The 23,467-nt window shown below is 32.1% G+C and overlaps 1 protein-coding gene and 1 long non-coding RNA gene across 2 annotated transcripts; both read right to left on the minus strand.

Annotated features, from left to right (window-relative positions):
* Window positions 1-323: 323 nt before the first annotated feature.
* Window positions 324-5,813, minus strand: LOC107924216 (nitrate regulatory gene2 protein). The gene is made up of 4 exons (XM_041105767.1): window positions 3,586-5,813; window positions 3,288-3,472; window positions 2,372-2,595; window positions 324-1,391 (listed from the first exon to the last, which is right to left on the minus strand). Exons 1-4 carry the CDS (start codon window positions 4,847-4,849, stop codon window positions 398-400), a joined length of 2,667 nt encoding a protein of 888 aa, XP_040961701.1. The 5' UTR covers window positions 4,850-5,813; the 3' UTR covers window positions 324-397.
* A 2,230-nt stretch (window positions 5,814-8,043) lies between these two features.
* LOC107923773 (uncharacterized) lies at window positions 8,044-11,763 on the minus strand. Its single transcript, XR_001691623.2, has 3 exons — window positions 11,661-11,763; window positions 9,614-9,681; window positions 8,044-8,431 (listed from the first exon to the last, which is right to left on the minus strand). It is a non-coding gene; the product is annotated as an uncharacterized lncRNA (long non-coding RNA).
* Between the last annotated feature and the right edge of the window lie 11,704 nt (window positions 11,764-23,467).

Below are 23,467 nucleotides of genomic sequence, written 5' to 3' on the forward strand. Positions count from 1 at the left end.
AAACTAAACGCACCGCACAGCACCCAATCGCCCATCCAAACCCACCCTAATACTTGACTAGATTGACACCCGACACATTTTGTTTTTATTTTTTTTCTCAAAAAATTATTTTGAGATGAATAAATTTGATGAGAAATGTTGAAATGGATTTGGAAAACAATGAATTTCCTCTCTTTTAAAATTTGTTCTATTTTGGAACATTGGGTATTTTATTTTGGAATTTTTAATTTTATTTTGTTTTATTTTTATAAAAATAAAGAAGAGTGTGCACTAGTTGCATAGAAATGGAAAAACAAGAATAATAATAATAATAATAAAAGAGAGGCAGAATTTGTGTATTTATTCGTCTGCTGAAATTGCAACCTTTTTTTTTCCCTATTCATACAAGAATGAATATTCAGAGGCAATTTCCTGTACAAACACTTGCCTTTACTTGACAAATTGAAGATGAGAAAAACCACAAAAAGACCTCCCCATGTAATTTACACATTCCCCGTACAAAATAATAATAAACAGCCAAGAAAAAACCCCTCCCAACTCTTATAAATTTCAACTGCAAAAATTCTTCAAGTGCAGAAAGAAAAACAAACGTATTCATCCATTTGATACGATAGGAACGGGAGCATACGGAGTCAAGTGCCTCGGTAAACAAGGCAGAAAAGCTGGTCAATGCTTGAAAAACCCCCGGCAAGCCGGTTTGAATATTATTCAGTGTCATTGCTCTCGTCACCTCTACTGCTTTGGCATGCCTCAACATCTCATCTTCCACTCGCCTTTGACAGCCTGCAAGCTCCGATTTTTTCTCAGCAAGGGGATCCCGAGCATCTAGAACCTGCCCATGATCAGCCCCAGAATCAGGAAGTCCAATACCAACCATTGAGTACGAGTGGTAGAACTTCCTCTCTATGTTCCGGAGAGACGATGCCTTTTTCTCAAGCTCCTTTGATGCAGTTTCGGTTCGCTTCTTAATCTTAAGCTCTTCAGTTTGTTTAACAGATATCACATGGACAACATTAATGAAACTTTTGATAGCTTCAGAAGCTACTGTGTCAGGGACACGTTCGAGAGCAAGCTTCCACTCATCACAAAAAGCGTATACATCAGAGAGATCTGTTTTGCCATTGCCGTCAACATTGTCATTGCTGACAGGACGAAGGGTGAGCTTGAACCAGCCATGGATGGAGTGGATAAAATCCCGTTGAAATTTCATTAAACGGCAAAAACTAGAGTGCCAGGCAGAGACAGCTGACTCAAGATCACGCGTTGCCTGCCGATGCAGTTCAGAAGTTGAATCACCTTTTCCCGATCTGTTTATAAGACCAAAGACTTGCTGCACAATATTATTCTGAACTTCATGATATTGATGCATCGACCCCCACATATACCTGAAGCTGCATTCAAATTCATTTGATTCGTAAAGATAATATTCAAGTTGAAATTAATTTAGCACCAACATTTTACAATATTCTAAATTTCTATAAATGGACAACAAAAGTTACTCCATCCTAATATAATAAATCTAAACAACTAAAAGAAAAGGTAATTCAGAATAAGGTTTTCATCTAAATAAATCTGCCTGTTGAATTATTATTCTGTTCAACTTTCACGTGTGTCAAGTTATCTTTCTCTTCTCGTAGAGTGGTTGTATAGAGACGCAAGTTTCCAAAAACCACTGGCAAATTTTGTAGTATAAGCACCAAAATAAAATAATAAGGAGCTCAAACAGCCGATAACCCAGGAATTATGACCCATTTGAAGTCAGCATGCTTAATCTAACAACTGATGGTACGCTACAGATGCTGATAATATAAGGGCTTTGACCAGTTCAGCAATTTCAAGTTTCAACAACCCGTCAAATTAGATTATGGTGGGTCATATGTTAGTTAACTCCAATGCACCTAATCCCCATCCCCTACTTGTTCTTGGCTGAAAAGGTCTATAGAAGAAGAAACACTGTCAAGTGGAACTGGGGCCACCCGATTAAAAGAGCCAAGACCACAAGGCACATGTGCTCGGAGTGGGGATGATCAAATGGCATAGCAGAGCAATGAACCATTATGGTTCACCTACCCTGCAAGCAGCTAAAATCCACACTGCATGTTTCACATGAGATAAAACCATTTTGAGATTCTATTCCCCTCATGAAGCACTCAAGCCACTGAGATTGAAAAGAAATTCACCTCTACAATATTTTACTCTACTGCTAACATTGGACTTGGATCAGTATTTCATGATTCATATAATTATCCAAGAGAATACATAGAATATTTAATAGTCTATGGATCCAGATAGTTGCATTGCATCATTAATGTTTCAAAAGAATTTCTTATCAATATAAAGACAAAACAGAGAGTAAGAAAAGGATACTTACCCATGACATATTTCAATAAGCTGTGGAACAAGATCACTGTCTCTAAGCCCAATAATGGCAGTAGAGGTGGTAGAGACAGCCTGGGATGTGACAATAATTAGCGACTGCAGCCGTGTTATTGATGCCTTGGTTTTGTCTATTTTGGTTTCGTCCTCCCCCTTGTATTCTTGACTTTGCAACGTCGACAATTTTTTCTCATGCTCAATCTTTACTCCTTCTCTAGCCTGAAATTGTTGAACATGCATTGCCTATACATCAGCCCGCATCTCAAACCAACCAGGTGAATTATCAAATTATCTTTGCACCACATGTTTCTTACTATTTTCTTATCCACAGATAATATGCACCAGAATCAACATGTCCAACCAATTCAACAAACTTACAATTCAAGCATAAAGGCAAACACCTTCACATTCTCTACCAACCAGCAACAATTTAAGTAGGTGGGAGGTAAGAAACTAAAGTTCATTCACTGATGTAAAAAGAAAACATTCCCCAGACATGAAATCTCCCACTACATTACCAAAGGCAAAATTGGGAATCTAGAAGAAGCACGGGTAATAGAAGCTAAATTAATATTAAGCCTACAAGATCAGTTAGTTGGACACGGAATTCATGCCATTAATCTAAGCATGTCGAGGGTATTTTAGTCATTGCAACTCTGTTATACTACTTATGATACTGAACAGCAAACAAAACAAGGGTGATTGAAGTAGAATAAAAGAATTAAAAAAGATTAACACTACGACAACTATCCATTTTGACGACAGTGCCCCAAATGGAAAAAGCACATCACCATTTCAACAACCTAAAACTGCCGTGGATTTACGCTACCGAGCATCAAATATTTATCAGAAAAAAGCTAAATCTTTTTTAAAAACAATAAATATATGAAAAACTAAAAGAACCCTTTTACCTTGACTTCGTCGTAGAGCTTCTTCTCCCAAGCCAAGAGCCGGTCTAAAGTAGAACAAAGGCTCTTTGAACCGCCCGATTCATTGAGCGCGGTCGCGTCGAGCCGATATTTCACCGCCAACGGCGGTTTTGAAGTCCAGCTGGAGTTCAAGTTACTGAACATGCTACTTGAATGATACACAGTCTCTGTAAATGGAAAACAAATTAAAAAGAATAACAGAAAGTAAATGGGATTAAATCATTTAATCAATTTCAGTTTAAATTGGCTTAAAATAAAATTCTCCACATCTGGGACTTACTTTTCAATTGCCTGAAATTTTTATCAAGCTGAGCTCTACTGATCTCGAGCATCTCCGAGACCTGATCTCCGGCGGCGGCAGCTTTATCGAAATTCTCTTTGATCGCATCGACAATCTTTTTCAAATCCCTATGTCTAACTACCATCTTCATCTCCATCATAGCACCCGTTTTATAACTCCCCGCCGACGATCCCGCATCCTCCGATTTATTGTCCATTTTAGTCCCCGCGACGGCCCCATAAATCCGCGGCTGTACCGACGGAGGAGTCTGATGATGAGGATGATGGAACTTCTCAGACTCCCCTGTCATCGAAGAACCGAAATTGGAGCGATCCCCAATCTCGGATCTGGATGCGACGTCATCATCTTCCTCCTCGTCTTCATCCGATGAACTGGTTGTAGTGTAACGATCGTGGTCTCCCCATTCACTGCATTGCACTTCTTCCCTTTCCGTTTCCTCGTCAAAATTACGCTTGGAGTTAACGGAATTGGAATCGTAACGGTGATTCAGGTTTTGTGGACGGAAGAAATCGTATTCTGATTTTTCCGTCTCGGTATCTTCCGTATATTCGGGGTTGTTTGAACCCAAATGATGCTGCCAATGAGGTAGTTGTCGCATTCGCTGCTGTTGTTGTAATTTTTGTTCAAAGAATTCGGAGTCCGGTGGAGATGGAGGGTAAAAGTTTTCCCAGTTCCAAACGGAAGAATCCTGAGAAGGAGTGGTTGAGTAAGTGGAATTATTTTGATAAGCCGCTGGGAAAAAGCTGTTGGAGAAACCGGATTTTGAGCTTTGAGGAGAAGAACAAGGACTTGATTCGGACAAAATGTGCGGGAGTTTCGGGGGTAATTTACGTGGCCGACGACGATTGGATGTAGGAGATGGGAGGCTTGAAGCCGAGAGTATGTGAGGGAGTTTGGAGCTAGCAATTGTCGGAGAAGGGGAAGGGGAAGGAGATAAAGGAGGAGGCGGAGGAGGAGGAGGGGAGGGAGATGGAGGGGCACGTGGAGGGATCAGATTAGCAGTTGGTGGAGATGGGGTGGCGGGGTGGAGGAGGACGGCAGTGGTTTCGTCAGAGACGGAAAGGGGTTCACCAGCTGCGAAGGTGGAGAGAGCAGCGCCAGCAACACGGAGAGAACGGCAGTAATCGGCGTGAGCGGCGGCTAATTGATGCCGAGCGTGAACGGCCTCCTTCATCAGGCGGCGCCTGTCTTTGCATCTCCTTACCTTGTCTTCATTGTCTAGCTTCGACGCCGTACAGCCCATCCCACCACACTAATTACCCAAACCGAAAAAAAAAGGAAAAACAGTAAAATCTAAAAAGAAAAAAGAAGCTCAAAGCAGTGGAGCGTACTGCTGTAACGGTGGCGCCCAATTATTGCTTACTAGATTGTAGTACTTGAGAAAGAGAGCAAGAGAAGAATGAAGTGTAAGGCAAGGCAAAATGGCTAATGGACTATTTCAACTGTTCTCGGTGTGTGTCGCGGGGAACTTCCATTCCATGTTCAATTTTTCTTTTTTCCTTTTCGATTATTTTTTTAAAATACTTTTTTTTCTCACAGTCTGGAGCTTTACTGATGACAGTTTAGACTTTAGAGTGAATATTTTAATTTATGTTTAAAAATTATTGGTTGGCTTTTTAAATATTTATTAAATAACTTAGTGTAGCAGAAGGCTGCTTTTTGTTTTGACATTGTGCTTCACAGACGAAAGGCATAGACGGATGGACCTTAAATTAAGTAAATAGACATAAACTGTAAATTGAGATTAAAATAAAATCAAAACTCATATAAGGCAGCTAGGGTTAAATCTCTGCACCTGTAGGAACTAAATTAATCTTCTTTTTTATTAGGCAGAAGGGATCTACATCTACCCATAGAGAAACGCAAAGCAAAGCACACTGCCAGGCATATTAGAAAGGCAGAATCACGTATTCACGTTACTTAGATATTCCAATATGAATGATACTTTAGAAGAAAAAAGCAGTGGGAGGTGGTGTAACTTTCCCTCCTCTTTTCTCTTTCCCTTTTGGAACAGATTTAAGACGAAATAATGAAAATTTAAGGGTGTGAAAGAACCTTTATTGGGTGATGAAAGCTTAAAAAGGCCTTCCCTTTCCAATCTAACTAGCGAAGGAAGATGCCACTCGGTTCTTATGCTCAATTCTTGGGCATCTGATTCTCCATAAGGTTGCCACCCGTACCAGCAAAAAGCAATAATAATTACATTTACAGTACCTGAAAAATCTAAACACCTTATGTTTAAACACATTTCAAAAATCATAAACAGTTAGTTGAACAGCTTTAAATGGTGTTAGATTGGTCCAGCTCAGATAAGAGAGTAAAAATGGTAGGCGGCAATCCAAAGAAAATGATGCAACTCTTCTCTTCCCAATAGGCCAACATATGTGGACCCAAAAGGAACTGCATTTCTCTAGTTTGGGTATCATTTATTCTTCTTCTTTTTCTCCTTGGTTTTTGGTTTCCTGGACATGTTGATGCCAGCTCCCTAGACCCACATTCTGATTGTGGGCCCAATCTTTTATTTATTTTCTATATAAAATATTATTTTACCAGCAATTTTTTTATTACAATATTATAATTATTCAATCATATAAAAATTTACCGTTTGAAAAGTAGGTATGTTTTTCTTTTTTTATAAAACATTCAAGAAGATTATGATGGTAGTTGTAGGTGATATCACATGCGACAAAAAGCTCTAATCAGGAGGTTTTGAGAGACTAATTAGAGAACTCAAATCACCTATTTAATTTTGATGCCACAATTCCCTACCGCTCATATTAATGCCCCTTTGTATGCGTCTAGACCTCTCCATGGCTCACTTCGAGTAAAGTTTGAATTGACATCCGGACTAGCTCGAAAAATAGATTTTAAATTTTATTTAAGTTTGGCTTGGCTCGGTCTGCTACACTAATTTTTTTATATTATTTTTTATATAATGTTTAAAATATATATAATACATTAAAAATACTAAAAACATTACAATAATTATTTCTCAATAATTTAACATAAATTTTAAAAATTTATATTTAAATAATACTTACATAGGTACAACTTAACAATAAAATAAAAGTTATATAATAACCAAACGATAATAATAAAATAGTAGCAACATAATATTGAAATAGTAATAAAACAGTGAGAAAATAGTAAGAAAACAATATATCTTTTCTTTTTACAAATTTAGGCTAGGGTCAGGTCAAAACAACCTTACCCGAGGCCAGCTCGTTTCCTAAACGAGTCTTTCTTTTGCCCAAACTTATTTTTTGGATCTATATTTTTGTTCAAATCTTTTTACTTTTTAAGCCTATCCATGAACAAATCTATATACAACTAATTCTTCCCATTGTACCCCCATTTCATCTTTTCTTTTAATGTTAACCACTACATATAATTTAAGATTTTTATCATAATAGTTATTCAATGTAAAATAATTTTAGTACATATTATTATTAATATAAATATAACATAAAAATAATGTATTTTATTATAATTTTAACACAAATATAAATATAATTTTACATACATGTAATTTATATTTTATTATTTAATTTAAATATATTTTTAATAAATTTTAATAAATTATTATTATACATGCATTTTAGTTGAGTATCCTTAATAGCACCTTCTATCTATCTAAGCTCTTGTTTTTTTGGTGAGGTGAAGGTAAACTTATTTATGGGTTGGCTTATTCGTCTAAACTCGAAGGTTCGTCATAAAAATGACAGGATTTGGTTAGTAATTTATATAAATATATAATATAAAAAATATTTATTATATTTTTTAATATAGTAAAATATTTTATATTTATGGTAATGTTTTTAATATAAATACTTTTTAATATAAATAACATCAAGCTTTTTTTTAATTAATATTTTTAACATACTAGCTTATTTCGTTAGATGGTTAAATAATTGCGATTAAATCATTGAGTATGAGGTTCCATTATTTTTATAAGCATATTAATGTATTTTTTATTTCATACTCTGTCAAGTCTTTTATTTTTAATTAATGTTTTGATTATTTTTTATTTTTTTATTTTTAATTAATGTATTTTTTATTTTTAACTCTTTTTTATAAAATCTAATAATTATTACAAATATCATTAATTGAAAGAAAAATAATAACATGCTTATAAAAATAATTAAAATTAAAAAAGCTTGAAACAATATGAAATAAAAAAAATACATTAATATGCTTATAAAAATAATGGAACATCATACTCAAGGATGTAATCGCAATTATCTAACCATCTAACAGAATAAGCTAATATGTTAAAAATGTCAATTAAAAAAAAGAAGCTTGAAGCAGCATGAAATAAAAAAATACAAATGTAAGTGGTAGAGGAATCGAACTCGAGACTCAATGATATAATTACAACTATCTAACCATTTAGTGAAAGAACTAATATGTTAAAAAAATTAATGCACGTTTAGTTGAGGGGAATGGAATAGTCATTCCTTCATTATTCTTGGATGAACAGTGAAGCTATAGTTTGATTCACTGTTCTCTTCATTCGATGAATGTTTATTCCTTTCTTATTCTTTTGATTTACCGAGTCATCATTCGATGAAGGGTCTAAAAATAGCCTATTTAACAACAGACATAATAAAATTTTGTCCCAAACAATTTTACTCTGTATTTGTTCACCCGTCGATTCTGTCGTAACAACGAACGTAATAGTGGTGCCTCTCTCGATTCCGTCGTTGAGAACCATCGATTCATCTCCGACTCGTTCACCTTCACAGAATAATTCTCCCTACCTCCCCAAAGTTGCCTCATTTCATTTACGAGAACCTCTGTAAGTTCCCATTTTTTCTTCCTCAATCTATTATATAAATATTTATTAGAAATAAATAGATATTATAAAAAGAAACTAGATTATATTAATAATACAAAGTATAAGATCAATGATTGGTTTAACATAAACATAAAAAAAGGGAGTTAACCTTCATTTTTTCCATTTTCATTCATTGATTCACTCATTATTACAACGAGACAGGCATTTTTCTATCTCACATTAAGCCGGTAAATTAACAAAAAGTAAATCAGAAATTTTTGGAAGAGGCAGCAAGAAGTTATCAAAAATTATGTGTGTGAGTTTTTTTTCTAAAAAATTGGTTCGGTGGACAAAGCAAATCCCTTCATCACATGTTTCGATAAAATATATTGGATCTATGTCGAATTGTTAAGGTACATGTATTAATCAAATAAATGAATTTCGTTCTATTCTGATAAGCCAATTATGATTGGCCTTGAAACAATTCATTGCATTGATATTTATCAAACCCAATATCAATAAAACCATTTTACCCTCTACACGTTAAGTAAATTAGAATTTTCATTCCTGAGAGCTACTAACCACTATGAGTCTACTTCATATACATATATATAAACAGATCTTATCCATCTACTGATTCTGTAACACACCTTACATGTATTTAACGCCGGAACAGGGTTCGAGGCGTTATCAGACTTCAACACAAGAAATCATACTATTCCGAGTCATGTGAATTAATCTACATTAAAACCATTCAAAAACAATCATATCGTCCCTTACACGGCCCATGAGGCCCAAAACATACATTAGGAGTAGTTCGGGACTAAACCGATAACTTTGGGGTCTTTTGGGAAACTTAGTAAATTTCATCATGAATCAGGGCCACACGCCCGTGTGGTTTTGGACACGCCCATGTGGGTAGGCCGTGTGGTCACACATAGCATACTTAGGCAAGCAAATGACTATAAATAAGTTAATAACATATCATCCTCATATCATCATTTGTCTTACTTAATCATCCTATTTAGATCATTAAAAAAAATATGAGCTTCACATTCACACAAGACATTATCACATCCATAAGCTTATAATCAACATAAGCAATCATTCATAGTTGTATACCAATTGAACCATAAACTATATTAGGCCAACACATTTGGCCTCATTAACAATGACACAAAAATTTAAAAGACAAAGTCACCATACATGCCATAAACTTAAAACACTTACGTTCACTTATACCCAAATGATAATTTGATAGTGTGATAACATCTTCGGCGATCTCCAACCCGAACTAGCTGTATAAACATATAAGATGAGAGAAAGGAAAAAGAGTAAGCTATAAAGCTTAGTAAGTTAATATATAAATAATAAACAATTTATTAATATGCTTTTATCGGTCTTCACAATATGTTCTCAAAATAATACAATCATAAAAGCACATAGTTCCAATATTTACTCAAGTTTGTATCTAACTATCTACTCGCTCACTAAATTATTTATATCTTGAGTTACAGAACTCCAAATTAAGTTCTGCAAATTTTCCCTAAAACTAGACTCATATATCTTCTTACCATAAAATTTTCAGATTGTTTTGGTTTAGCCAATAAGTACATTTATTCTTTAAAGTCGCCCATGTTCTGCTGTCCGACAGTTTTGACCTTTCTACACTAAAAATTAATTATCTTCTTGTACAGAATTTAGATGATATTCTCGTTTGTTTTTCTTAAAAATAGACTCATTCAGGATTTTAAACATATAAATTCTAACCTATAATTATTTTTATACAATTTTTAATAATTTTTCAAAATTAGGACAGGGGATTCCAAAATCATTCTGACGCTGTCTCACTAAAATTCAAATATATCATAATATGAATTTTTTTTTGCTTATACTGTTTCTTTTATATGAAAATAGACTCAATAAGCTTTTATTTCATATCTTATTAAACCTCTAATTAAATTTCTACCATTTTTAGTGATTTTTCAAATTCACACAACTGCTACTGTCCAAAACTGTTTTATTTCAAATTTCACTCTTTCATGAAACATCATAACAAAATGCTCAACATTCAATAACATAATTCAACTTGCATGCATGATACAAGACTTTATCACTCCACTTACTCCTTTTCAACTTTACCACATTTCGATCACATACTGAACACATTGCTCGAGTATACACATACATATACCTGCACTTATCACCACATAGTCACACATAATTTCACTTAGTCGATTTTCCCAATGAACACTTTGGAATGATAACAGATACAAGGTGGTTCCGCACATAGCACCACCCTTATGATCAATGCTATCCGGTACACATAGTAGCCTACACTTAGTACTACACATGTGACCAATACCATCTGGTACATGTAGTAGCCTGCACATAGTACTACACATGTGACCAAAGCTATCCGGTACACATAATAGCTTGCACTTAGTACTACATATGTGACCATAACTATCTTATACTCATAGTAGCCTACACATAGTACTACACATAAGTTCTCATAACGTCCTTCGTATCCTTTTCTATTCCGAAAGTTCAACCAGGAAATTTCTCACTTATTCTCACTTTGTCAATTTCATCCATAGTCAATCTCAATTCATAATTTACATCAAATAATCATTCAATATACAACCACATCTCATGTAATATAACAAAATATTATAACATGAGTAAAAACGATATATTATTTACATACAAACTTACCTCGACACCAAAAGGGCAAAAAGGGACATAACCATCAATTCTCATTTTTCCCCCCATTCTAGGTCCGAACCTTATTTTCTTTGATCTATAATATCATATTTAGCCTAATTATAAGTCACATTATTCAAATAAATCCACAATTCATACTTTTGTAAAATTATAGTTTTACCCCTAAACTTTTACATATTTACAAATTAGTCCCTAGGCTCGTAAAACAAAATTTATGGAATTTCATCCACATCAAAGACTAACTGAATTATTTAGGTGCTTATAGCAGCCCATATAATCCCCAATTTCACTCATATAACTCAAAATCTTCATACTTTTCAAATTAAACCCTAATAGCATTTTACAACAAAAATCACTTAACAAGAAATGTTCAACACACAACAAGGTTTCATTTTCCTCCATTAAATTTCACAATCAACTATCATGCTTTCATGGCCCAAAACCCTAACCTTTCAATCATCTTGCAAATTAGTCCCCTATTTAGCTAGCTTAAGTTTCAAGGGTTCCAAAAACATATAAATCAACAAAAACAAACATAAATTTCACTTACGTGCAAGGGTTTAAGTTTTCTGAAAATTTGAGTTCTCCAATGGCTATTCTCTTGGTGAAAAACGGTGGAAGAAGATGAGCAAAGAAATAAAAATGATATTTTTAAGCCTTTTTGTTTATTTTATCATATAATAACCTAATACCAACCTAACCCATCCAACATCATAATTACACTCCATGTGCATCCACTTTCTCTTTTAATGGTCTAATTACTCAATAAGGACATCAACTTTTAAGTTTTATAGCTAATTAACACATTTAGCTAATAAAACATAACTTTAGCACTTTACGCGATTTAGTCATTTTGACTAAATTGAGTGCCCAAACGTCAAAATTTTCAAACGAGATTTTCACGAAATCATTCCGTGAAATTGTAGACCATAAAAATATAATTAAATAAGTTTTCTTACTTCAGATTTGGGGTCCCGAAACTACTATTCTGATTAGGCCCAAAATCGAGCTGTTATAGATTCATTCAGTAATTGAATCGAACTGCCCTTTTAACTCAGTGGTAGAGTAACGCCATGGTAAGGCATAAGTCATCGGTTCAAATCTGATAAGGGGCTTTTGACTTTTTTTTCACAAAACTCCTATTTGTTTTGTAATTTCAACTATGTTTGTATTATTGGTTCCATTTTTCCATTTATTTTAAGAAATATTTTCAGTTATCATTGTTATAAGAATGACCCAGAAGAATATTGAGAAATCTAGTTCGCATTAAGTAATTATTTTCCATAATTTTCTTGAATTTTAAAGAAAACAGAATTTTTTTTAGTTGTAAAGACTGTAGTCTGGGGATAATGTTAGAAATTGTAGATTTTGGTATCGGGACCTTTTTCATTAACCAACTGGTTAAATCCATGTTCAGAATTGAAAGTATTTGTTATAACCTGAATTTGATTTTTTATACTTATTGGCGGGTTGATTTGTTTAGTTATTGTTCACCATGGAAAGTTTCAAACAAGTAAAGGGAAATGGTGGTGTCATTGATCAAACTATGGAGGACGCAGGGGCCACTAATCCCAGAGTTCAGTGGAAGCAAATAGGGTACGAAGAGAAGACCATTACGGTTCATGAAGAAATGAAAAATTTGAATCAGCTTCCTACGACTAATTCTTATGTTACTCATCGCATGCGTGTTCTTAATAAAATTCTTCAACTATTGTCTATTTAAGTAATCAAATATGTTGGCTTGATTGGTTTAGTGATCTTGAAAAATACAAAGTTGAGTTTAGATCTTACTTGATAGTTTTGTGAAGGAGAGGGATTTGATGATTTATTGCCTTCTTGTTTATGCCAGATAATTGCTTTACAAGAAGAGGAGTTGGAGTTGCTCTTTGCTGGGTTGTCCTTATGAACTGGCACAATGGTAAGCTTTTGAACTCGATATCTACTTTAACCATAAGGATGGTTTTTGTACTTTATGTTCTTAGATGATTAGTGCTAGCTTATGTGGAATTGGAGGTGAAACTTGAATAAGCCACTGATTAATCTGAATATGGTAATGCTCATTAAGAGGTAGCTTACGACGAGTTATGATGCATTATAAGATGTAATGACCGTTACCATATGTGTCTTAGTCAGTAGCTTATAAAAAGTTATGATGCATGATAAGATGTAATGCTAATTACATATTGTACTGCATCATAACTTTTAAGTTACTGGTTAATCTACATAGGGTAATGCTCATTATTTCTTACAATGTAAGTTACTGGTTAGTCCACATAGGATAATACTCATTTCATCTTATAATGCACCATAACTTGTTCTAAGCTATCATTAATCTTGTCTACCACTAGATTAATGAAATATAGCTAACTAATGCCATTTGTTATATGCATTTTGTTCCTGGAGTAATTGTTGATTAACATCATGGCAAAACGTTAAACTAAGGGTCGTTTTCTGTAGACAACTTTTCCCAAATGTTTTATGCTATGTAAAGTATATCTCTTAAGTACTCGAATGAATTTATCTTTTTTCGTGCGATTTAAACTAGAAATTATATATTAAGCATTGTATTGGTTTTGATTTTACTTGTGAAGTTAGGTAGAATTTTTATTATTATTATTGAATAATGTCTTTTTTACGTTGCATAAATAAGATTATTTTATTAAAGTATTTTTTTTTCTGGGATCTCATTAGAACCAAGAATTCTGAAGACCCAATTTTATTCCTCAAAAAAACCATGTGAAAACCATGTATTGTCAACTATTTCTTCTATGATTTCTCATGTTTGTGTGTATTATTAAAGATATAGTGCTAATTTATTTATTTATTTATATGCTTATTTTCAAGTGCTCATTTGAGTAGGATTTTTTGCATGTTCTTTCGAGTTTTGACCTTCCAACTTCTAATTTTGCAGGTTTTTTGTAACACCCCCTTACTCGACCCAGTCGCCAAATCCGAATAACGGAATGTCACATTCTTTGCAAAAGCAATCCACGTCAATAACCTTCAAATTTAAATAAAATTTATAACCATTCCAAATCACATACCATATATACATAGTAAATTGAATTAGTAATGACCTAATCATGAAAATATAGACATGAAATGAGATTAGATTGTAAAATTTCAAGTTTTAAAGTTAATATAAAAAATTCATAGTTGGTATCGATATCGTATTGATACCTTTTTAAAATTTGATACCAAATTAGGATTTTCTTTCTTTTACAAATTAAAGGTATCGATATTTATCAACTAGTATCGGTAGTTTATGAAAAAGTATCGATACTTATATAAATATCGATATCATTTTGGCATTCTGTTTATTTTAAAACTGTTCATATGGTCAAGTATCGATACAAAATGCCAAAATATCGATACCCAAAGTTTAGAAATGGTAAAATCTCATTTTTAAAATGTCCATTTCATGCCAAAAAATCTAAACTCAAATGGTACCTTACAAACACAATTATAACATAAAAAAGCATCAACTAAGTACCTTTCTATTCATTTTTAATATGTCAAAAACATTACTTTAAACAATCAACCTAATTGTCTAATCAATATGCCATAATTGACACCTCAAAACATTGAACCTTATCACTTAGATGCAAGAATTAACAAATCATTTTAAACATGGCATAGCATAAGCATCATCTTTCCCTACCTATATCCTAGTATATCACCTAAGTGACTTATACTCAAATAACATACTCATCAAATACTTAACAAGTTATTATTGTAACATCCTTATTTTCAGTGGTGTCGGAAACAGTGGTTCGAGACCACCAAATCCAACGAGTAAGCTCGTAAATTTTATTATTTATTATTTACGAGTTAAATGTGATTTTAGAAACAAATTTGAATTAGTAATTTGTGTTTTATAAGAATTTATTTGATTATGTGGTTTTGAAAACGAGGTATCGAGACATCGATTTTATAAATCAAGCTGTAAATATTTTTATAAATATTTATGGAGTGTCATTAAGGTAGTATTAAAGTTTCGTTAGAAAATTTTAACGTTTTGATAGCTAATTAATTAAAAAAAGACTAAATTGAAAAAGGTGCAAAATTTTCTAAAGTGATTAAATAGCATAAATGGTAAATAAGGGAGGACTAAAAGGAAAAATATGCCAAGTCGAATGGCTAAGGCGGCATAAGTGTGAAAAATAAAATAAAATCATGTGATTTAAGGGCAAAATTAGAAATAAAATAAAATTAAATAGCCAAAATTTGATTTTAAGGATTTCTAGACTTTTCTTCTCCAAAAGTTCAGCCAAAACAGCCATAGGAAAGCTATTTCATTAGTTTAATTCTTGCCCTTTTCTTATAATTTTTATGTTTTTAAGAATTTTACAATTAGGTTGTAATGGCCTAAATTCAAGGTTATCGGAACAGTGGTTTCGTAACCACAAATCCGATTTAAAGAGAAATTTATTTTAATATTTTTGCATGAATATTGATATGATAGGAAAATCATATGAAAATATCGATAGAAAAATTTTACCGATTTAGTGGTTAGCTAGAAAAAAAGAAATTATTGAAGAAATTAGGTAAAAACAAGGTATCGAGACCTCGATCTAGTATATCCGAGTCAGAAATATTTTTATAAATTTTTATGAAATGTTAGTAATATGGTATTAAGATTTCGTTAGAAAATTTTAATGTTTGGGTAGTCAATTAAGTAAAAAGAACTAAATTGAAAAAGGTGTAAAAGTTAATAGAAGGATTAAATAGTTCAATTGTTAAATGAGGAGGGACATAAATTGTAAATAAGCCCAAAAGGAGATATTTTGGGCTGCATAAGCTGAAAAAAATCAGGAGAATTAGTGGAATGAGGGTAAAATGGGAAAATAACAAATTTTACTAACATAAAAATGGGACCAAATTGGAATATCTAGAATTCTCTTTATTTTTTTGCATTCTCATCAGCCAAAAATGTCCTAAGGGTTTATTCAAGCTGGTTTTTCATATTTTTTTCACCGAGTGAGTTAATCCTTGCCTTTTTCTTGTAATTTTTGTGTTTCTAAGAGTTTTACAACTGGGTCCTATTACTAAGTTCATTAGTTTTTGATTTTATGAATGAAATTGAAAGTTTCTATGAATATGTGCTGGAAGTTTATGATGAAATAGCATGAAATTGAAGCTTTAATTTATTTATGAGATGATTTTATTAGGTAATTTCAATAGAAATTGATTTGTAGGACTTAATTGTGAAAAAAGTTTGGAATTAAAGTCTAGTGCTAAAATTCTGATTTCCAAAGGTTATAAAATAGTTTAAAGTGATATAATAAAGTGTTAATTGAGAAAAATCAGCTCAATTGAGAGGTGAATTGAGCAGGGATGAAATTATCATTTATTGAAAGCCTAGGAGAAAAATAGTAATTAACATCATGCACTAAAACAGTTTTGGACAGCAGCAGTAGATTAACTTTGAAAAATCACCAAAATTGTAGAAATTGAATTAGAGAATGAATAAAATATGAAATTAAAGCTTATTGAGTCTAATTTCTTATAAAATAAACGGTGTAACCAATGGAATTATAAATCATGAGCTATAATAGATTTTATGAGATAAGGTCAGAATGAATTTGGGTTCCCCTGTTCTGACTTTAGAAAATCATTAAAAATTGTACAAAAATGATTATGAGTTATGATTTATATGATTAGAATCCTTAATGAGTCTATTTTCAGAAGAAACAAACTAAAACATCATCTGAATTCTGTACAATGAGATAATTAATTTTTAGTGAAGAGGGGTTGGAACTGTCAAACAGTAAAACAGGGGAAAATTTAAAGAATAAACTGTACTTATTGGCTAAACCAAAAATTCTGAAAATTTTATGGTAAGAATATATGTGAGTCTAGTTTCTGGAAAAATTATCGAATCTTAATTTGGAGTTCCGTAGGTCACGATATAAATAATTTAGTGACTATGACTCAGTGAGACAGCTTTGAATGCACTATAAATAATAATGGAATTATAGAGAATGTTACATATGAACATGAAATGTATTAGTTTAATGATTAAATTTATTTATTTAGATCCAGAAAATTCAAATACGAAGCTAGATCAAGGAAAAGAAAAAGTTCGGGATTAGTAGATTTTTTTGTTTACAAACAAGTATCGAGGTAAGTTCGTGTAAGTTGAAATATATTCTTAACTGCCTGAAATGTTTTTTATTGATGTGAATATGATTTGAATGTTCATTGTATGAAAATTGATGAAACATTGATATATTTGATAAAAAGGGGAAGAAATCCCGGTTGAATGGAAGGAAATTCGATGGATCTCTGAAAAGGAATTGGCGGTAAAAAGGATCTAGCCCGGACGGGTGGTCTTATCCTGATATAACCCTCCCGAAGAATATGTGGAAAATGGATTTAGCCCGGACGGGTAATCCGAATTAGGGTCTGAATTTAGCGTGGACTGGTAATTCAGATCCAAGCTTATTAGAGTAATTGTCGTTGCAGGGGATTTAGCTTAGACTGGTAATCTCGACAATACTCTATGAGTTTATATTACAGGGGATTTAGCCTGGACTGGTAATCCCGCTGTAAGCATGAGGTTCGCGGGAGTGTGCTCTCTGAAATGGAAATGTGCGCAAATGAATATGAATTGACGAACCCAGATTTGTACACTTAGGTGTACCCCTGAAAATCCATCGAAATTCTGAGAAGTTCAACGGGATAAATATGGAAAAATAACAAGGAAATGAAAATCATGGAATTGATGAGCTCATCAATCATGGTATAAATTATTGATACATGGAAATTGTTGGACTAATTTGAATGTTGAGTTTGTGCATGATAGGGGAATAATGTATGGAATGGGTGTATGAATGTTTATTGCATTGTATTGAAAATATTAGGTAAGTATAATTCTTGTTACATGAACTTACTAAGCACAAAGTGCTTACCCTGTTTCTTTTTCCCCTGTTTTGTAGTGTTAAGAGCTCGGACGTCGGATTCAGTCAGAGGCGTATCACACTATCAACCTCAAGATCTCGGTATATAAAGAAACTTTATTTTGGAAATCAATGACATGTATAAGCTAGTAAAGTAAATGTTAATGTGAAATGAATGTATGGTTAGCCATTGGTATGGCTAACAAATTTTGTTTTTGGTATGTGATGAGGTTATCTGATGAATACGTTAAATCTATCTTGAAAATATGTTGAAATTGATTGGTTGTGTTGGATTGGTCTCGGTTTAAAATTGCACGGAAGATTAGATACTTGTAAAAGGGGTTATATTGAATTAAAATTTTTTTGGGATTTTGCGAAAAATTTATTCGGTAAAATTTGGTAATGTCTCATACCCTATTTCGGCGACGAATATGGGTAGGTGGTATTACATAGGTCCAACTAGCTATTTCATTAGTTTTTTTATTTTATTGGAAATTTTGAAAGTTACCATTGATAAATACTAGATATTTTTGATGAAATAACATGGATTTAGAGATTTAATTTTGTTAGATATTGATTTTAGGACTAATTTGTGAAGAATTAAAAAAATTAAGGTTTGGTATTAAATTTATATGTATCAATGGCTATAAGATAGCCTAGAATATTTAGATAAATTGCCAATTGAGAAAAATTAGTTCATTTGATAGACTAATTAATAAGGGGCTAAATTGCAAAAGTTGTTAAAGTTGGGGTAATTGTGTAATTTCAAAAATTGAGGGGTATTAATTGTGAAGTTAATAGAAACTGAAATATATACTAATGAATGAGTAATTTTATATTTTAGATCATGAGCCCGTAGATACTAGTGAAAAGGGGAAATTAGCATTATAGTCCCTAAACTACTACAAATCTTACAATTTAACCCAGGTAAGTTCGTATGGTTAAACTTTAATATTTATATATTAAATTGATGAATGATATTATGTATGTATTCATATCTATTGTTGAAAGAAAAATATTATGGAAATTATGAAATTGAATTGAGTGTTCCAAACAAATGAAACACGGGATTGAGTACAATCGTTCTGTGGCAAAAAGACAGCAAAGGAAGAATTGACAGCAAAATTACCCAAGTAAAATGAGGTTCAACATTTGTTGTGAACTTTCATGTTTACTTTTCGTTTAACTCTCACGAGCTTCTGTTTAACTCATATGAGTTTCAGTTCAACCCTAATGGGTTTCCATTCAGCTCTTATGAGCTTCCGTTCAATCATTATGGGTTTTTATTTAGCACTTGTGTGCTTCTGTTCAGTTTTCGGGCTTCTAAAAATGATGTACCCATATCCTTAAGCCATTCTCTGATTCGGTAAGATTTAGTAAATGACTTATGATATTGAAATTGAAAGATTTATTGTTATTATTGAATTTGATTTGAAAGAAGTGTGTTCATCAATTTCTGTTGTGATTGAAAGGGAGAGTGCATAAATAATTTACTATTTAATTTGTTATATTAAGTTTGGTAAGATTTATGTTTAACCTATCGAACTTACTAAGCTTCATTAAGCTTAGTTGTGTTATTTAATGTTCTTGTAGATTAATGTGAGGTCGGGAGATCATATTAACACAGTAAGCCACACTATCCAACTTGTTTCGATAGTTTTTACAACGCATATTAAGGTTTATATGGCATGTATAGGGTTGGATTGGTTTGTGTAAATTTTAAGAATTACATTTTGTTTAAATTCCCAATCAACTTATATATGTATGGTTTAATCATGTTTGATATATGTGTTTGGAGCAGTTAGTTGATGGATGACTTATAGGTATATAAGGGAATTGACTAATGTGGTAAATTAGAATGTTAGGATAAATGTGATAATATGAAAATATTAGAGCTAGGAATTGGTTGTTTTGAAGGCATTGTTGTGGCTTATAAGTATGAAATTTGAGATGTTTAGGTTGAAATCAAGATTGGGTGAGAAAAATGGCCTTGAAAAGGCCTATTTTCGTCCACACGAGCAGAGGCATGGGCGTGTGTCTCAGCCGTGTGCGGCACATGGTCTAGCACATGGGCGTGTGGTCTGGCTATGTGTCCCCTGCATCTTTAAAATTGAGAAACAAAATGCCCAAGTATTTTCACACGACCTAGCACACTAGCATGTAGCTTGGCCGTGTAATCCAAGTCAGAGTGTTACACGAGTATGGACACGAGCTGGGACACAGCCGTGTGCCTCACATCGAATGCCCACATGGCCTAAGACACGGGCATGTCTCTTGGCCGTGTGAGCCACACGGACGTGTCCCCTGCACCTAAGGAACATTTTGGAATTTTGGAAAAAAATTTCTAAGTTTCCGGTTTAGTCTCGATTTACTTTTAACGCGTATTTTGGGCATTGAGGGCTCATACAAGGGAGAATATGAGTGATTTATGATTGGTTTTTGATATGTATTTTAAATGTTATGCTATGACAGCCCGATTTCGACCCTAATCAGACATAGTGGTTTTGGGACCACAAATCTGAGTCGAAAAAGTATTTTAATATTATTTTGTGTGTTTATAATGTGTGAATTTGATTGTGTGAAATTTTCGTATTTAAATTTTATCGTTTGAATGACCGATTAAAGAAAATGGCTTAATCGCGTAAAATGAAAATTTGATAGTTAAATGTGTGAATGCCTAATTGAACTTGTTTTTATAATATGATGCATTTATTTTGAAATTATGTCATAGCTAATATTAGTGGACGGCATTGACATTAATATATAATAGTTATATATTGTTTTATAAGGTTATAATGGTAAAACATGAAATAACTTATGTTAAATAAAATAAAAACAAAATATTCATGCATGAAAACTTTGTTCTTGCTGAAATAGATAAATAAAAGAAAAATAAGTTAGGGATACGACTATGTGCTTCTTCAATTGAGGTATGTTTTGCTTCGGTTTTTGATAATTTTTACGTTTTTGTGAGCGTTGCTTTGAAAACTACAAAACCTATGCCTTAATTTTCGAATTTGATGATTATTTTGTGAATTTTCATTGATGATAGCTTGTAGTTTTAGTGGTTGATGATGAACTATTAAAGATATGTGAAAGATTATGATGTTTTGTTTTTGAATTTTTGATGAATTTAATTATTTTGAGTTAAATTGTAAAAATATTAAATTGATGGACTAAAATGTGAAATAAATGACATGCATGGACTTATATGAGTCTAGGGAACATTCAGCCAAGCTATAGTGTGGTTAATTTGGAATATTTTGGGTTTTGTACAAGTTGGACTAAATTATAAAAATGTAAAATATTAGGGGCAAAATGATAAATTGCCCATTTATGTGTTTTTGGATTAAATTGAATGAAATTATGTTTGAATGAGTACAATTTGAATATGTTTAGATCAAGAATTAAAGAAATCGGACTTGGATCGGGGGAAAACTAAAGTCGTCGATTAATCGTTTCGTTTCGGTTTATCATCGTCTGAGGTAAGTCTATTAGCAAATAAACTTTATAAAAAAAAAATTGTATTTACATATAAGTTTTATAAGCTGAAAATAAGTGAATGAGTTGTAGGTTTATGATAGTCGAATATATATATTTGAATTCTATAAGTTAAAACTAAAAGTATGAGATATATATATATATATATATATGTGTGTTAGCCAAGGTATGTTTTGAGTACTATAAGTTGAAATGAATTTTATAAACTATATATATATTCTTTAGCCGAATATATGTTTGAGATTTATATGCTGAATGTAATTATGTGAATTATATATATTTATGTTAGCCGAAAGTATGCTTACTAAGAAGATTTGGGTATGAATTCGATTTTGTTGAGATACGATAATTGAAAAGTTTTATACGAAACTTAAAGAACATTTAGAAATTTCTTATAATGTATTATGTGAAAGATCAACTTCGTATCCAAGATATTCAGGCTCTATGTGCCTAGCAGGCTTGATGCCGGTGAAATATTTCAGATTTTATGTCTAGCAGGCTTCATGCCGGTGTATTAAATCAAGTTTTAAGCCTAGCAGGCTTTGTGCCGGTGTATCATTTCAAGATATGTGCCTGGTGAATTCTATGACAATGTGATATCAAATAGAATTGTAAAGGTATAATGACCAGGTATGTGTTATATCATATCTTATTCGATGACTAGGTAAGTACATTGATTAATTATAAAATAAAAGATATTTATGTGTGTAAGTATATATTAAGTAAATTCGGCCTTATGCGATTGATATGTATAAGTTTGAAAGATTATTAAATAATTATAATTAAAATGTCTTGAGATTAATGATTGTTTGGTAGTTGTTGTATAATGTTTATTCGGCTTCGGTAAAATTATCAAAGGAATTATATGATTTATATGTATTTTTATGTTATGCTAAAGATTTACTAAGCTAAGTTAGCTTACTTTGTATTTTTATTTATCTTTGTTTTATAGATTTTTGGAGGTTGTTACGAGCTCGGGAATTCGTCAGTAAAGCTCACCACACTAACAAATAATTACGGTATCTTATAAATTGAAAATTATTTTGGGATTATGGCATGTATAGATTAGCTTTGAAGTTTGCTTAAAATTCGAATGTGTATATATATTTAAGCCATGCGAAAATGGCTTAATTAGCTTGTTGTGTTCGATTTTGGATGAATGGTGGTTTATACATATTTTGACTCAGGTTTGGCATTTTATGGATAGTAGTACATATGTGTGGAAGTTATATGTGACATGTTGGAATAGTAGTAAAGTGAATATATAATATGAACTATAAATGGAAGTGTATTTTTAGATGTCAATGATGAGTTACTTACTATTAGGGTGAATGAATGTTTATATGCTTGTTTGTGTATTGATCTGGATTTGTGGTTTGGATATGAAATTTGAAGATGGTATGTTTAAATGTGAGAGTTGAATTTAAATGAAAGTTTATATGAATATGTTGTTAAATTAATGAGTTTGCCGATGGATATAAATTTGATATTTGTTTATAGCATATAATTTCACGGTATGTATTAAGTGATTTAATTATGAGCAAGTATGTGCGTGCATAAAAAAATGGTCAATTCAATTATAAGTTTTTAAACAGATTCATGAAAAGTTGTATATGCATTGGAATTTGATAGATAATTTGGTTAGTAAGGTTGGTTTTATTTTAAGCATATAATGCAATTTGAATTGGTAATAGTTGGACCACATTGATTCGATTATTTAGTAGATTAAATTTAGCTATGCTTGGGTGAGCATTTGGTTATAAGTAGGATAAATTGGTTTGGTCATCTAATTTTAATATAATCATATTTACATTCGTTTTATTTTACAGATGGAACCATTAAATATATGTCTATATTATGATTGAATGTGAACGGATCATTTTTAATAATTATAGTAAATTGTATCATTTATTTTATGCAATAAGTTTGTTTGTAATATGAAATGGTTAATGAC

The sequence above is a fragment of the Gossypium hirsutum genome, chromosome D11 (assembly GCF_007990345.1).
Source record: "Gossypium hirsutum isolate 1008001.06 chromosome D11, Gossypium_hirsutum_v2.1, whole genome shotgun sequence".
Classification (NCBI taxonomy): domain Eukaryota; kingdom Viridiplantae; phylum Streptophyta; class Magnoliopsida; order Malvales; family Malvaceae; genus Gossypium; species Gossypium hirsutum.